Source organism: Wolffia australiana, chromosome 15, assembly GCF_029677425.1.
Source record: "Wolffia australiana isolate 7733 chromosome 15, ASM2967742v1".
NCBI classification, from domain to species: domain Eukaryota; kingdom Viridiplantae; phylum Streptophyta; class Magnoliopsida; order Alismatales; family Araceae; genus Wolffia; species Wolffia australiana.
The window spans coordinates 8,180,281-8,195,319 of record NC_135849.1 but is presented as its reverse complement, the minus strand read 5'-3'; the positions used below and the strand labels follow the sequence as shown (position 1 = coordinate 8,195,319).

At 44.3% G+C, this 15,039-nt stretch overlaps 2 protein-coding genes across 2 annotated transcripts; both read right to left on the bottom strand.

Moving 5' to 3' along the window:
* Positions 1 to 1,960: 1,960 nt before the first annotated feature.
* Positions 1,961 to 14,759, bottom strand: LOC144712909 (trigger factor type chaperone family protein). The gene is made up of 13 exons (XM_078587303.1): positions 14,433 to 14,759; positions 13,871 to 13,954; positions 13,313 to 13,441; positions 12,887 to 12,975; positions 12,388 to 12,571; positions 12,170 to 12,260; positions 6,301 to 6,455; positions 3,738 to 3,830; positions 3,545 to 3,637; positions 3,206 to 3,286; positions 2,987 to 3,136; positions 2,320 to 2,415; positions 1,961 to 2,204 (listed from the first exon to the last, which is right to left on the bottom strand). Exons 1-13 carry the CDS (start codon positions 14,697 to 14,699, stop codon positions 2,127 to 2,129), a joined length of 1,590 nt encoding a protein of 529 aa, XP_078443429.1. The 5' UTR covers positions 14,700 to 14,759; the 3' UTR covers positions 1,961 to 2,126.
* Positions 9,829 to 11,428, bottom strand: LOC144713291 (uncharacterized). Its single transcript, XM_078587860.1, has 2 exons — positions 10,253 to 11,428; positions 9,829 to 9,943 (listed from the first exon to the last, which is right to left on the bottom strand). The coding sequence occupies exons 1-2, from the start codon at positions 11,262 to 11,264 to the stop codon at positions 9,921 to 9,923; spliced, it is 1,035 nt and encodes a 344-aa protein (XP_078443986.1). The 5' UTR covers positions 11,265 to 11,428; the 3' UTR covers positions 9,829 to 9,920.
* Positions 14,760 to 15,039: the final 280 nt, after the last annotated feature.

Below are 15,039 nucleotides of genomic sequence, written 5' to 3'. Positions count from 1 at the left end.
CTTTTGACGAGGGACAAAATAACCCTAGTTTTGGAGAATTTGAAATTCAGTAATAGACAAAATTGGGACCATTCAAGTATCCAAGAAACACTCGCCCAAGACTCCTTAAGATAAAGCGATGGTGGAAAATGTTCATATGCTTTGGCTATCAGGTCAGTTATGTAAGAAATACTATGTACTATGCCTGATGTTGCTTTGCGATGAGTGTTGCAAGTATCCAAATATTCCTATTTGATGGATACTCAAGAGAAGAACACTAGGTAGCAGTGAAATGCATCCACATACACTTAATTTCTAAATTATGGAGTACTTGAGAAGGGCTAAAGATTTATTTCTAATTTTCTATTGAAGGGATTCCAAACCATCTTAGCTTAAATTTAGCAAGAGGTCCACCAAGAAGATTTGAACGGTCATGGTGGGATTGTCAACCCTTGGTACAAGAAGAGAAAAGTCAAAATGATGCGATAAAATTCTTGGCCAAGACAAAAGAATATTAGAGAAAAGTACTACAATTATTTCTCAATGCATCAACTGGATAGGAGGAATAATTAATGTTTGATAGTTGACCATGCGGTGAGTCATCTAAGGAATGATAAATGGATGATGGAGTCTATGTCTATAGTAACTATTGGTTGGGTTAAATGGATCATTGATTAATTAATATATATGTTGATATAGATAGTTAATAAGGTTGGTCAATAAAGTTTATTGGGCTATTTGAGTCATTAACCAGAGTGATGGATGGGCCTTGAGGGTCACATGTAATGAAAATTTAAGTTAAAGAGTTTTTCTAAAAATCCAAGTATAAATAGAATAAGTCCCTAAAGAAGTTTTACCAAGAACAAAAATTTCATTAGTCCAACCTTCTTCTTTCTTATCTCCTTGGGTGCCCTCCCCTCTTGATGCGATTGAAATGGTGAAACAACGACAATTGATCAAACTATGAGTCGATATGAAAATGTGAAATGAGTTTCTGGACCTTGCAAGTGAAAACTCTCGATTGAAATAAACTATCCTTTATCCCATCATAAAGGAGAAAACATTACAAATAAACCTCTTGGTTGTTAATATGTGTGGGAAATCTCCATATATGTGTCAAGCTATTATTGTCATTGAGAAGTACATAGTTAAACTATTCATACATTGTGCATATACAAATAAAACATGTTACAGATTTAAAATCTCATCAATTTTTCCTCGCATCTGGTCTGTGGATGTTGTAGAAAAGGAACTGATTGCATCATGTCATGCACTTAACTAACTTAATGATATATTGCCTATTGATACCTTTTTGGTATCTTAGAAGTCAGCTTAGTTATTTTACTGTTATGTCAATTAATGGTCCACATTTATTTACCAACTCTCCGGTACAATCTGTTATCTGATCAAACATCTCAATCCATTTTATTACCAGATGGTAAAGTCGCCAACCCCTTATTAATGAGTAAAATCATTTTTCTGATTGTTTGGAAAGGTAGCAAGAAGTGTTTTTATTAGCCATTTTGTTATAACTTCATTCATGTTACTTTTGCTCATATTTATTGAATTTATGATAAGTATTAAATTTGGTTCCAATCAAACACCAAGGTGTCATTAGTAGGATCCTTTGCTCTCAGTCATGAATTCCAATGGTTTACACAAACACAACCAACTTGATTAGCTAGTATCACATAGTACATGAAGGATGTTCAGTGTTGATCTGTATAGAAGTACATCGAAAAAATATTTCCAAAACATTTATATATAGACCTAATACAAAAAGTTATTATCATTGCCTTTTGAAATTATTATATTTTCTCTAGTAATTGTATTGCAAATCAAAGGATAAATGTTCTTGAATGCATATCTTACCAAGATGTCCGCTCTTAGTCATAAATAACAAATAAATCAGTTGTAAATGTGCACTATCTGGATCTGATCCCATCAATTTTCATATTTTCTCATCTCATACAAGCTCCCACAACAAAGCCACAATCTGACATTAATCATAATATTCTAGATTAAACTTGGATTACATAATGCCATTTCTCGGAACTGAAGATTCTTTTTTCTTCAAACCTTGCAAATCTCTGCATAAATAAGGATTTATCATCTCAAACCTGATGGTGGGTAGATCATCTCAAAAATTAGCGGTAGACATATTCAATGTCTGAATTTTCTCTGAGCCATTCCAAAACCTTTGCACCCTCTAGAACTTCCTGCACCTGGAAAGTAAAATGAGGTGTTAAACGTCAAGAATAGTCTACTAGTTGGGATCTTAAATGTTAAGAGGCATTTATACTATTTAGTGATTTCTTGATGAATAAAAAATTAAGGAACCTGCTGCTTGATTCGCTCCTCGTCGTACTCCTGGTTTTGTCGTTTGAACTCTTCAATAGAGTTCTCAACCTCCCTCACCAGGTCTTCAGTTAAAAGCTGTAACCGACGTGGTTAATTAAGATTATCAACCTTTAGTGGCAAATATGACAGATATATATTTGAAACCAAAAAAATTAAGAAAGGTTATATCCATTCACTTTCTAGAGATCTCACTTCATATTAATATTTCAAGGATAAAATGCAATGTTGACACTTTGTGTCTGCCTAAGGTCATAAAACAACTCTCAATCTAAGGTTCAAGTATTTATGATATATCTTTTATTTACAAGTTGTAAGCTGTAATCTGACTTTGAATATTGAAGTTGACCTTTTTAAAAAGAATGAATAACCGCCTAAACTGTTTCAATCCTTCAAAAATTAAAGTTTACGCATCAAAATAAGATATTGAACTTGGTAACAAAAGTGATTGATTGGAAAATAAAATCGAGAGTGATCTAAAGTTAGTCGCATTGTGTGACTTATCTCGACTTTGTATCAGCTAATGCATAGAAAAAAATAGAAATAAATTCTATAGAGAAAAAAATCTAGTCATACTTTTATCAACACTAGAAATTGAATACAGAAAATGAGAAAGTATTAAGTATAAATAAAAAATAACTAGACTAACCTGAAGATTTTCTCGTCTAAATATCTCTCCAATGGCCAGCATCTGTTTCACAACATTTTCGATCTTTTCTTTTTGGATTTCTAAAAACTCCTGCACAGCCTTTTCACTTGAAAGATAAGACAGCTGGTTCTCATCAATTGCCCGTCGAGCCTGCATGAAAGTGACATTTGTACATGAATACTGGCCTTTCATACAAAGACCATGCCCAAAATCACATACCTGTAGTTCTAGCAGCTGCGCCCCGTACAGCTCCCTACCTTGTTCTTCAAATAAGGACTTTGGTATATCAACCTCAATCAACTGAAAGATTCAATGGTGTTGTCAAAATTAAAAATGGGCCGGGATGACAGACAATACTATGTATTTAAGGTAAAGATTAGTCAGAAAATGAGAAACGTGATCGGAAATTATTTATTGTAAGATTTTCCACCAATATGATGAATTATTAAACATAGGGTGTACTCTTCGTAAATGGCATTGGAAACCAAATTTGAGAGAGATTGTAAGCCACATCAATGTGCGGTAATTCATATGTAAATATCTTGAACTGCTAATCACCTTGCAAAGCTGGTCCAAAATAGCGTTATCTGTAGCTTGCTCCTTAGCATTCTGTTCTATTTCACTGCACCTTTGCAAAAGTGATTCTTTGACCTGAGAAGAAAAACAATTGTATTTCTCATACTCCCTTAAAAAATTATGCATCTTACAAGTATCTTTCAATAGTCCACAGGAATTAAAAAAATTTAGGAACCTGTTCGATTGTGCTGCATCCCGGGAGTAGCTTTTCAGCAATGGAATCATCCAGGGCAGGCAAATCCCGGTAAAAGTGCTCTTTGCATACAGCCTAAAGAAAGTTAACAGATAAATCAGGAAGTTTATTCAAAATCTCTAGGAAGCTTCTCTTAAAAAAAATCAAACTATTTACGAGACAAAATCTGCAACAGCAGAAAACAAACTTCAGCGATGTATCGTATGGTTAAAAATGCGTTATGCCATTATTATATGGCATGTGACCCTCACATGCTACACAGTTGAGGCAAATACGACCATTATCGTCCAATTGTAATTTCTCCTGGGCCATGCATAGTCCCGCCCAATACAATCATGAATTTATCACTTATAATGAGTAGATAAGTTATATCGATTTGCCCTAGTTGTCTATTCAATCGGAGTTCCATCTTCTCTCTCTTCTCTTCATTTCTCTCTGCCTTCTCAACTATCACTTTATCAGAGCTCAGGACTGATCTTGTGGGCGGATGAAACTGTTTGGATGATGCCTTGCCTGCCCTGTGGCTTTCTGGCCAATATCCATCAATGGACAATGCTTTGCCTAGAAGGCATTCCCCACTGCAATTATCTTGTCAATGGACGATGCTCTGCCAACACCGGTGCCTTTCTGGCCTGCACGCTGACGGATGACAATCTCCTTAGCCACTATTCCCCAGCCTGCATGTTACCGCAGTTCCTGTGATCTCGTTAGCAAACTGAGCGATTACCCAACGGACTATGATCTCTGTGATCAAGTCTATCAGTAGCTCCTGGGACTTCAACCAGAATTTGAAATTCCCGGAGTTCAACTGTTCAAACCTCAGCATAAACTGAATTTTGAATGTATGGTTGTCCAGATTCAGATTCGAAATTTCCCAAGTCATCTCAGTCTGACCTCTGATGGTTCAGCCACACCTACAGTTCAAAATTCTGCATAACAGGTTAAAACACCCCAGGGTGTACATGGGACACTTTGACCTGTGACACATACAGCTACACTAGATACCAACTCTGGACAGTCAGGTAAATATCCTTGAGATAGTTTTATTTGTGATATAACCTCTCCTCGTTCCGAAATTGGGTAGATATCCTTTTGTGGGCAGAGCATTTCCACCGTCAAGTAGGGATAAGAGAAAAGATCTGATCGTTTAAATTTTGAAAGACATCCTTTGATTGAGAAATTTGATGATCACAGTGAGAAGTTTGTGATCTGATTGGACTTCTGCCAATCAGTCCCGTGATTGGATCAGATAGGTAATGAGGGGCCATGATCATATCAAGATCTGATTGTGGATCGCAGATCAAAGGTAGCGTATCAATCAACCCGGATCTGATCAATCACCTGATCGCCATGCCACATGCTCAATGCTCACTGCCCATGAATGTTCCAAGCTAAATGCCTCTCCCATTTGGATGATATGACCTGGGTTGTAACGGTGTAATCCAAATTGTAGTGTGAAATTTTTTTATGAATAAAAACTCGATTCAACTTCAATTCCAAAATCTCCAATGATAATCTTAACGGGCCGAACAAGTACAAGACTGGAACTAGAGGGAAATAATAGAGGGAGGAGCCCGCAGGTAGATCTTCATGAAGCTCCAGATGAATGCCACTGACATACAGGTAAGAATGTTTGGAACTTATTAAAGGGTATTGGTCATGCCATGAAGGGAGAGAGAAAGCAACAGAACTCACAATCAGTCTTGGCTAGGCTTCTCTGCATAACGCCAATGTCCTAAATATGAGTCCTTACCAGGCTGGAGTTTCATGTAAACCCCCCAGGATATCATATCCGCTGACTGCTCAGCTTGCTGCCCGCAGATTTCAGACTGAATACAGACACTCCGTGCAAGCTGCGCGTTTCCAGAGGGCGCCTATGGTCTCAGTGTTTTGAAAGGGGAAGGGGAACAAGTTATCCTGATAGTAAACTCAGAAATTCTTAGTCCCCCTGATCTAATAAGCAATCAGAAATAGATCAGATTAGCTTTTACCCTTAATGATCATCGAGAAGCCCGATCCAATCAGCAAACTGTTAGAGTCCTCATGAAATAACCGATTCTTGAAATCGTAGGGTTATAAATACCCCCTTGTAAGGTCATTAGACGGACTTTTGATGAATGATTACCCTGTGGTTTCTTGGCACGAGTAGCTGTATCCGGCTTTCGTGAGGGCAAGAACTCCCGATTTGGAGGTTCTTGAGAGTTTGTTCTCCTATCGCTCTCTCTTCTTTTCTCTTGCCTCTTCCATCACTCTATTCTCCTCTCTATCCCTCGTCCTGTTTCTTGATTTTTTTAGATCTCCATGGGGATCGTAACACAAACCTAACTGATGAAAACTTGACGTTCAATCATCTGATTGTCTTGACTTTAGAGATCGATGCGCAGTTTGGCTGATCCAACCACACCAATCAGCGCTCAGATTTCCCCACCCTATGATACATCTGAGACAGTATGATGGGATTCTAGCATGGCCTCTAGGGTGCGATACTAATTTCTTAATAAAAGCATAGGAGAAAATTTATAGGAAATTATCATAGAAAACTTACAGTGAAACGAGCACAAATGCCTCGGAGGTTTTCTTGCTCCCATGACTCTGGGAATGTTAGAAGAAATGACTTAGTTTCGCCCTGTCTTATCCCCTTCAGTGAGTCAAGAAATCCGGGTAAAAGATTGCTGCATTCGTCTGTGTCCAAGTGGAAACCTGATAAACAGAATTTTTTTTATAAACTTATTAGAACAGTATTACATCAGCCGTTCATCGTGAAAAGAGTATAAAGGAAATTTTGTGGAAGAAAGAAATACTAACTAAAACACACTATAAATATGTGAGCCCTAAAGAGACAAATTAAGATACTTTTCTTTCATCTGAGGGAAAAAATGACTTAATTTATTGAATCTGAAAGCATAACTCATCATTATAAATGTTGGGGAAGAGAAGAAGAAGATAATGACATAACTTGAACAGAGTACATGTAAGGGTATATGTACCCTAAGAGGGAGAGAGGATAATAGGGCTAATGGGCTTATAGAATAGGGCCCATTAGCCCATGAGGGATAGTCTATCACTAACACCCCCCCGCAAGAGAAGTATGGATATCTTCCATACCGAGCTTGGAGGCGGCACGTTGAAGAAGAGGCGGAGAGTCCCTTGGTAAGGACGCGTCCGCTGCCTGGTCGCGGATGCAACAAAGTCCAGGTCAAAGATCCTTCGTCAACTCGCTCCTTGAAGAAGTAGCGGTTGCGCTCCATGTGCTTGATGCGGCCCTGTTGTCCAGGGTTCTTGGCCAACGCGATCGTCGACTTGTTGTCGCAGAAGAAGTGAATCGGGCCAGCATACTCCACGCGAAGATCGTGAAGGATGCCGTAAATCCACTGGCCCTCAGAGGCCCCATCGGCGAGTGCGCGGTACTCAGCTTCGGCGCTAGAGCGGGAGACTTTGTCCTGCTTGCTACTTTTCCAGCTGACGAGACTGCCAAAAACAAACGTGCAGTAGCCCGTGGTAGACCGATGATCCACAACGGAGCCGGCAAAGTCAGCATCAGTGTAGACTTTCACTGTCTGGTCAGTGCTGCGAGGGAAGAGCAGGCCCTTTCCGGGGCAGCCCTTCAGGTACGCAAGGACCCGGTGGGCGGCCTGATGGTGAATCTCCCGTGGGGAGTGCATAAACTGACTGAGCAGGTTGACGGCGAAGGCGATGTCGGGCCGAGTGTGCGTCAAGAGAGGAGCTTCCCCACCAGCTGCTGATACCGGTGGGAATTCGTCAGCGGCGAATCCTCCCCTTTGCCCAACTTCACGTTGGGATCAATGAGAGTGCTCACCGGCGCACAATCGGTCATCCCTGTCAGTGCCAGTTAGTCGACGGCGTATTTCTGCTGCGAGACGAAGATCCCACAGGGGGAGTAGGCTACCTCAAGACCAAGGAAGTAGCGAAGAAGGCCTAGGGCCTTGATCTCAAACTCCTTAGCCAAGGCAGTGCTGAGGCGGACAGCTTCGGCAGCATCAGATCCCGTGATAAGGATGTCGTCGACGTACACGGCAAGAATGGAGACACCGTTCGGGCGGTGACGGAAGAAGAGAGAGGCATCTCCATTGCTCTGAGTGTACCCTTCGGTCTTCAGAACAGAGGAGAACCTCCCAAACCACATGCGCGGGGACTGCTTGAGTCCATAGAGGGACTTCCGCAGTCGGCACACGTGACCGGGGGGGCCGAGTGAGTAGCCCGGGGGTTGCTGCATGTACACCTCCTCCGTCAAGTCGCCGTGCAAGAAGGCGTTCTTGACGTCGAACTGGCGGATGGCCTAGTGGAAGTGCGCTGCAAGCGCCAGAAGAAGCCGGACAGTCTCCATCTTCGCCACGGGAGAGAACGTCTCGAAGTAGTCCACGCCATAGGACTGAGTGAACCCCCGAGCCACAAGCCGAGACTTGAGGCGTTCGAGAGTACCGTCCGCATGATGCTTCTTGGCATGAATCCACTTGCAGTCCACTACCCTCTTGCCCGGAGGTAGTGGAACGACGTCCCACGTGTGGTTCTTGAGGAGAGACTGCATCTCCTCGTCCATCGCCGCTTTCCAATGGGGAGAAGCGATAGCATCGGCTAAGCGTCGAGGAACGGGATCCGACTCGATGCGGGTGAGGAACAACCGGTAGGGAGGACTCAGCCGGTCAAAGGAGAGGTAATGAGAGAGAGGATAGAGGGGGGCCTTAGTGCACTGACGGACCCCTTTCCGTAGAGCAATAGGCCACCCCAACTGATCGTCACCATCGATAGGAGAAGGAGCGGAAGCAATGGAGGACTCCCCGGGAGGAGCAGTAGACGACACACCGGGAGTCGTAGGAGACTCACCGGAGGGCGAGGGTAGACCGGAAGGGGGGTTGACGAGGGTTGGTCACCGAGAGAGGAGGAGGGTGACGCACCGGGGTTTGACAAGGATGGGGGCCGGAAGGAGGAACGGAGACCAATGGGAGAGGGAGAGCAGCCGAAAGGGGAAGGGTAGGTAACGAAGAAGAGGTAGAGGACACGTCCAAGGACCCCGCAGGAGGAAGTGAGGAAGAGGAATCAAGGGGAGAAAGATCCGGAAGTGAGGAGGGTGGAGTGGGAGTGGTGGACTCCACGATCGGACTTGGCCCCAAGGGGGGGGCCGAGGGAGCCTCATCCAGCGGAAGGCGTGATGAGGTAGAGTAGTCCCCAAAATAGGGTTCATGCTCGGCAAAGGTGACGTTTGCCGAGATGAAGAACCGCCGAGAAGGCGGATGATAGCACCGGTACCCTTTTTGGAGGGAAGAGTAACCCACAAACACACACCGGAGTGCGCGTGCATCAAACTTCTTGCGTGTGGGAGAAGTATCATGGACGTAGGTGGTGTAGCCGAAGATACGAGGCAAGAGTCCCGTCCGCAAAGAAGCATTCGGGAATGCCACAGTCATCCGGTCCAAGGGGCTGGAGAACTCCAGGAGTGGGGTGGGGATACGGTTAACGAGGTGAGTACTTGTCAAAACCGCCTCTCCCCAATAACGCCCCGGCGCCTTGGAGTCCAACAGTAATGTCTGCGCCGTCGAGGTAACATAGCCGATGCGACGTTCAGCCATGCTATTCTGCTCGGGCGGGGCCACACAAGAGGACTCGTGGAGGATGCCCCGGTCGGCAAAGAAGGAGGCGAGGTCAGCGTTGAAGAAGTCCCGAGCATTGTCGGAACGAAAACGCTGGATGCCTCGACCAAACTGTGTCTGTACCATGGCGCAAAAGTGTCGAACATTCTGCGCAACCTCCAACTTCGCAGTCAGGAGGTAGACCCACGTATAGCGGGTAGCTTCGTCCACAAAGAGTAGAAAGTAGCGGTGCCCTTTCAGACTGATCTGCGGTGCCGGCCCCCAAACATCACTGTGGACTCGGAACAGCGGGGTCGATGTGTGAGACGAGGATGAAGTAAAGGAGGATCTGCGGTGCTTGGCTAACTGACAAGGTTCACAAAGCATAGTCTTAAGGTCCACGCACGAACACAACGAGGGAAAAAGACGCTATAAAGTGGAGAAAGGTGGGTGTCCAAGTCGCTGATGCTCCATTAGAAGGCATCCCCGACGCTGCTCAGCCACCGAGAGAAGAGTCCGGTGCACCATGAAGCACTGGGAGCGGCCTCCATCGTCCAGCATCAGCAGTCCGTTCTCCCGCCTAATCGGTGTAGTCCGGCCCACCTTGTCAGACAGAAACATGCCGTCAGGTTGTAGGTGGAAGGAGCAGGAGATAGCATCAACTAAGCGCTGCGGAGACATAAGCACGGCCCGCAGGTCAGGGACATGGAGAACGTTGTGGACCACCCCCGGCCATGAGGACAGTGCGGCCACCACGATGCCGCTCATATGATACAAACCGGGCATTGCTCGGGGTCATGTGTTCGGTAGCCCCCGAATCAAGGACCCAAGTCGTATCGGAGACGACAGGTGAGTGGAAGGCCGTATGGCCACATTACCATGCATCTGAAGATGAAGGAAGGGAAGATGCACCAAAGCCGCCGAAGTAGGCCGTGGACGGATTCTGCAGGGCAGCCATCTGGTCACGGAGGCGGGCCAAATCTGCCTGAAGCTGGTCCATAGTCACTGCGGAGGGGCTAGTGGAGGAGGAATCAGAATGGGCCACCATGGCCTTGCCTTCTGCGGCCTCTTTCTTCTTTCGCCAGTCATTCAGGCGCTTCTTGCACTTGTTCTTCCCGTGGCCCGGTTTGCCGCAATACGAGCAAATCGTCGTCCCAGCTGGAGGAGCGGCGGAGGTGGGCGTAGGGAGGATCGACGGTGCCTTGCCGCCTGAAGGGAGGGCAGAAAGTAGTGCGGTCGACTCACCCGGGGGGCCGGACGAGGGAGTCCCATGGAGGAGGAAGTGGCTTTCCTCTTCTTGAAGCTCCTTCACCAACTCCTCGAGGGCAGGAGGACCTTCCTTGCGGTGCAAGGCACGACGACGTACGTCATCATACTCGCGGTTCAGGCCATTGAGGAAGCCCATGATCCGCAGAAGAAGCACATTCTGGAACGTCTTGGACGTCGGATCGTCGGGCGGTAGGTAGTAATCCACTTCATCCCACATCTTCTTGTGGGCAAGTGCATATTCAGAGATCGTCAACGACCCCTGACGGAGATTGCTGGCCTGACTTGCAAGGGAATAAAGACGCCACCAGTCGCTTTCCCGGCCACAGAAAGAGCGCACCTGATCCCAGAAGCCTTTCACCGTTTTCTGATGCGGAAGACGGTCGCGGAAATCTGGAGCCAGGGTGTACGCATACATCCAGCCGAGGATGAACTGGTCCTCAACGTCCCACGCTGCATAATGTGGGTGGTCGATGGTAAGGGGGTCTTCAGTGCAATGCTTGAAGAGCTGGCGCGCCTTCAAGGTGGTCTCGACGAAGCGCATCCACGGGAGTAGATTCGGGCCCCGTAAGAGTGTCGTCTCGGGGACCGACGGAAGCGGATGAGCCACCTTGTAGGACAGTGGCTTCTCCAGGAAGTCGGTCTCGGTGAACGGCATGGTGCTGTTACGGCGCTGCTACGGTAGTGCTGCGGCTGCGGCTGCTGTGCGTGCGCGACGGCTTCGGGCTGCGGCTGCTGTGCGTGCGCGGCGGCTGCGGGCTGCGGCTGCTGTGCGTGCGCGGCGGCTGCGGGCTGCGGCTGCTGTGCGTGCGCGGCGGCTGCGGGCTGCGGCTGCTGTGCGTGCGCTGGCGGCTGCGGGCTGCGGCTGCTGTCGTCTTGCGCGGCTGTAGGTGGGCGATGTCAAACCCTAGGGAAGGAGCTCTGGAGCTCTGATACCATGTTGGGGAAGAGAAGAAGAAGATAATGACATAACTTGAACAGAGTACATGTAAGGGTATATGTACCCTAAGAGGGAGAGAGGATAATAGGGCTAATGGGCTTATAGAATAGGGCCCATTAGCCCATGAGGGATAGTCTATCATTAACAATAAATAATTACCCCAACTCTCTAGTGGACATGATACCTCTTCAAAGTTAAACAAAACTAAAGACAATTATCTGGATGTTCCATCCAATGAGAATTGAATGGAAACCAGAAAGAGAGATTGCCGAGCAAAGAAAATCCAATGACTTCTTCTGCATTTTCAACCAATCTCCAAACTTAGCAATTTATAAAACCCAGGGCGCCAGAGACCTTTTAGTCTCATTTGTTTATAATTTAAAAACCGAAAAACTTATTTCCTACATGAAAAGAAGACAGAAGAATGAGGGTAGTGAGCAGCCGCATATAAGGACGAAGGAAAGACTAGCCATTGACGGTCATTCAAACTAGAAAAGAAATAATTTATTATAATTACAATCGAAAAGTCAATTACTACAAGAAACATATGGAAAAATTAAATATCAAAACCAAGTGATGCAATAAACTCTTAAATATTAAGATTAGAATATGGACAGCAGGACCTTTAGTTTCTGCAGAAGGAATCTTCTCGCCATCAGATTGATCTTCATTGATTGTTGTAGCAAAAATATCAATAACCGCAAGATCGCCATCCTGAGTTTTTTCAATTTCGATTTATGCTCAGATTTGTAAGAGTGAAATTATTCCTTCAAAAACCTGAAATTGAAGCCAGCAAAGGCGTGCTAGAGGATTACTTCAACACTGAAGAATAATAATATACCTCGAGTCCTCTATCTGTCACTATCTTAAGGGCTCCTAAAGACTTATGTCGTCGTTTCAACTCCAACTCAGCTGCAGTTTCAGCCAATATCTCGTTGTCTATTGCTACAACAACTTTCAAGCCCTTATAACCGCTCTCTTTTATCCATTTGACCTCCGGAGCAATATCAACGAGAACATCGTATCTGCAATAAAAAGGAGTTAGACCATTAAAAATCATAAAAACTCATGGAAAATAATACGAAAGTGACCGAAACGACCAATATGTTTGCAGAAATCTAATTGGAAACGGTGCTTTGTGACATAAGATTTGTCTGTGTACAATCAGCAACGAAATTGGATCTGGCTCAAGAAATAAATGATCCCTTTTGCTTTGGGGAAAGAAAAACTAAGTGATAGACTGGGAAGAAAAACAGGATTAGCAACATTACATGGTGACTTAACCCGTTTGTTCTTAGCTGTCAGCCAGGAGAGAAAAAAAGGAAAACGAGAAGATTCACCTGAAAATATCATTGAGCGAAAATCTCTCATCCATCTCTGAAAATTTAGTATCAATTCGAATGGTGTCCTTCAATGCTCTTCCTTCTACCTGGAGGAATGGGAATAACAATTTCCAACAGAAAACAAATGTCATATTTTTTTATAACTGGAATAACTGTGAAAGTCATCAAACCGAAAATCTGACAAATTCTTTTGTAAAACAACTATGATGAGGGCCATCAAAAAAATTTATGTATGTTCCTGGAGGAGCCTAAAATCAGAATAAAATAACACAAGATATATCTGTATTAAGATGTGCCCGCTTCTCTTCATTCCTCCCAGGTGAATTAAAACGTATAAATTAGTGGTCGCCTGAATGGAAAACATAAAGCCCTGAAGTTACAGGAGCACATTAGCTCTAGAAATTATAATTAATTAATACACACCGTGGAAGTGGCATTGGGAAGGGTCTTCTTGAGAATTGCTTCAATTGTTGCATTTTGGACTTGCTGCTTTCCAACGTAATTGACAAGAATGTTTTCTGGAATTTTCTTTCCAGGACGGAAACCAGGAATCTGAAAGGATGGATTGAGTAACATTTAAGGTCCAACACAGAAACAAAAGAAATGAATGAACGCTAAGACTTGAATAGCTAGAGAACACATTTTGGTACTAATACTGCCTTTGGAAACTGAAATAAATAGGGATATAATGAAGTATCTTTGGTACAGCCACTTTACCATGATGAATAAACTGAAGAGAGAGAAAAGACAAAATATCAGGTTGGTAAAAGCACATGCCACCACACCATTCATAATAATCCACTTTGGCAATAAATACATGAAAATCTAAGGATTTAGCTTTCTGTAACTCTACCCAAAAGGTCTTAAGTAAAGTATAAAGATGAATAAAAGAAATTTCAGCGTGCTTCTATAAACATAAATGGTTTTCTGAAATCTTGGTAAAAATGAGATAATGCATTTATACTTGGAGCTGGAAAACACCTTTGCGCGTTTCGAAATCTCCAGCAAGACCTCTTTGTAACATTGCTCAGAAATAGAAGTCGGAACCTCTACATTTAGCCTAACCTATAGAGAGAAAGAAGAAAATAGATTATGTCAGAGCGATAATCAATTAAAAACATTACTGGAAATTTATAATGAGCGGAATATGAGTTGCACGCTCTAATGCGTTCAACAGCTTATTGAATTGAAATAACCAGAAAAATTATGTAGTCAGCTGACTCAAAATCACACAATTGTCGGTTAAAGCAAAAATGCAAGTTTTTTTAGAGACATCAAAAAGGAAAAGAACAATGGCGATCATGAAAGGACTAAAATAAAACGTAATCCACAATCAGAGAAAAGCAGTACTTCGTTACATCCACTATCGAAGTCGAAAATTGAGCAAAAGTACCGTCGACCAGAAAAACAATCAATGTCGACCTGTACAACAGAGAAGAATCGCTAGCCTTCAAACGACACACGCTCAGCTCATGGAATTTCGCAAAATCCATGCAAAACCGCGGAATTCGAGCGTAGAACCGGTGTTCATCAGCATACTCACACTCGAGCGCGGCAATTTTGTCTCTGTGACTACAACATCCGACTGAAGCCGTTCCGTCTGCTCCTGATTCACAGCGACAGCTCGCTGGACGACTGGAGAACGGCAAGCATTCAGATGGCGCAAATACACCAAGGATGAAGACAATTCGCGAGAAGAAGAGAGCTTGAACGATCCAGCGAGCGGCTTCGCAGGGAGTAAGAACTCCGTAGGAGCTGTCGCAGCGGAGAGCGATCGAAAGTGGAGGACAGATCCGAAGGTGCGCGCCATCTCCACTGCTGAGCTCCCCGCGAGCTCGCCAGACGATTGGAGAGAAAGAGAAGGATAACTTCCTGATCTGTTAGGCCGAAGTATTTATAGTTTCTTTTCCATCCCCAGATATTTATTTCAAAATTCTAAAAAGACATAATAAACAACTCAACCGTTAACTTCTTGTCAAATAATTTAGGGATTGCCAAACGTCATCCGTCACGTCACGCATCACCGTGACGGACTTGTGACGGATGACGTGACAGTGACGGTGACGGTGACGTATTGCCCGTGACGGTGACGGGGTAGTCTGGACACGTGACGTGACGAAAAGTCCGTCACTGATGACGTCCGTGACGGA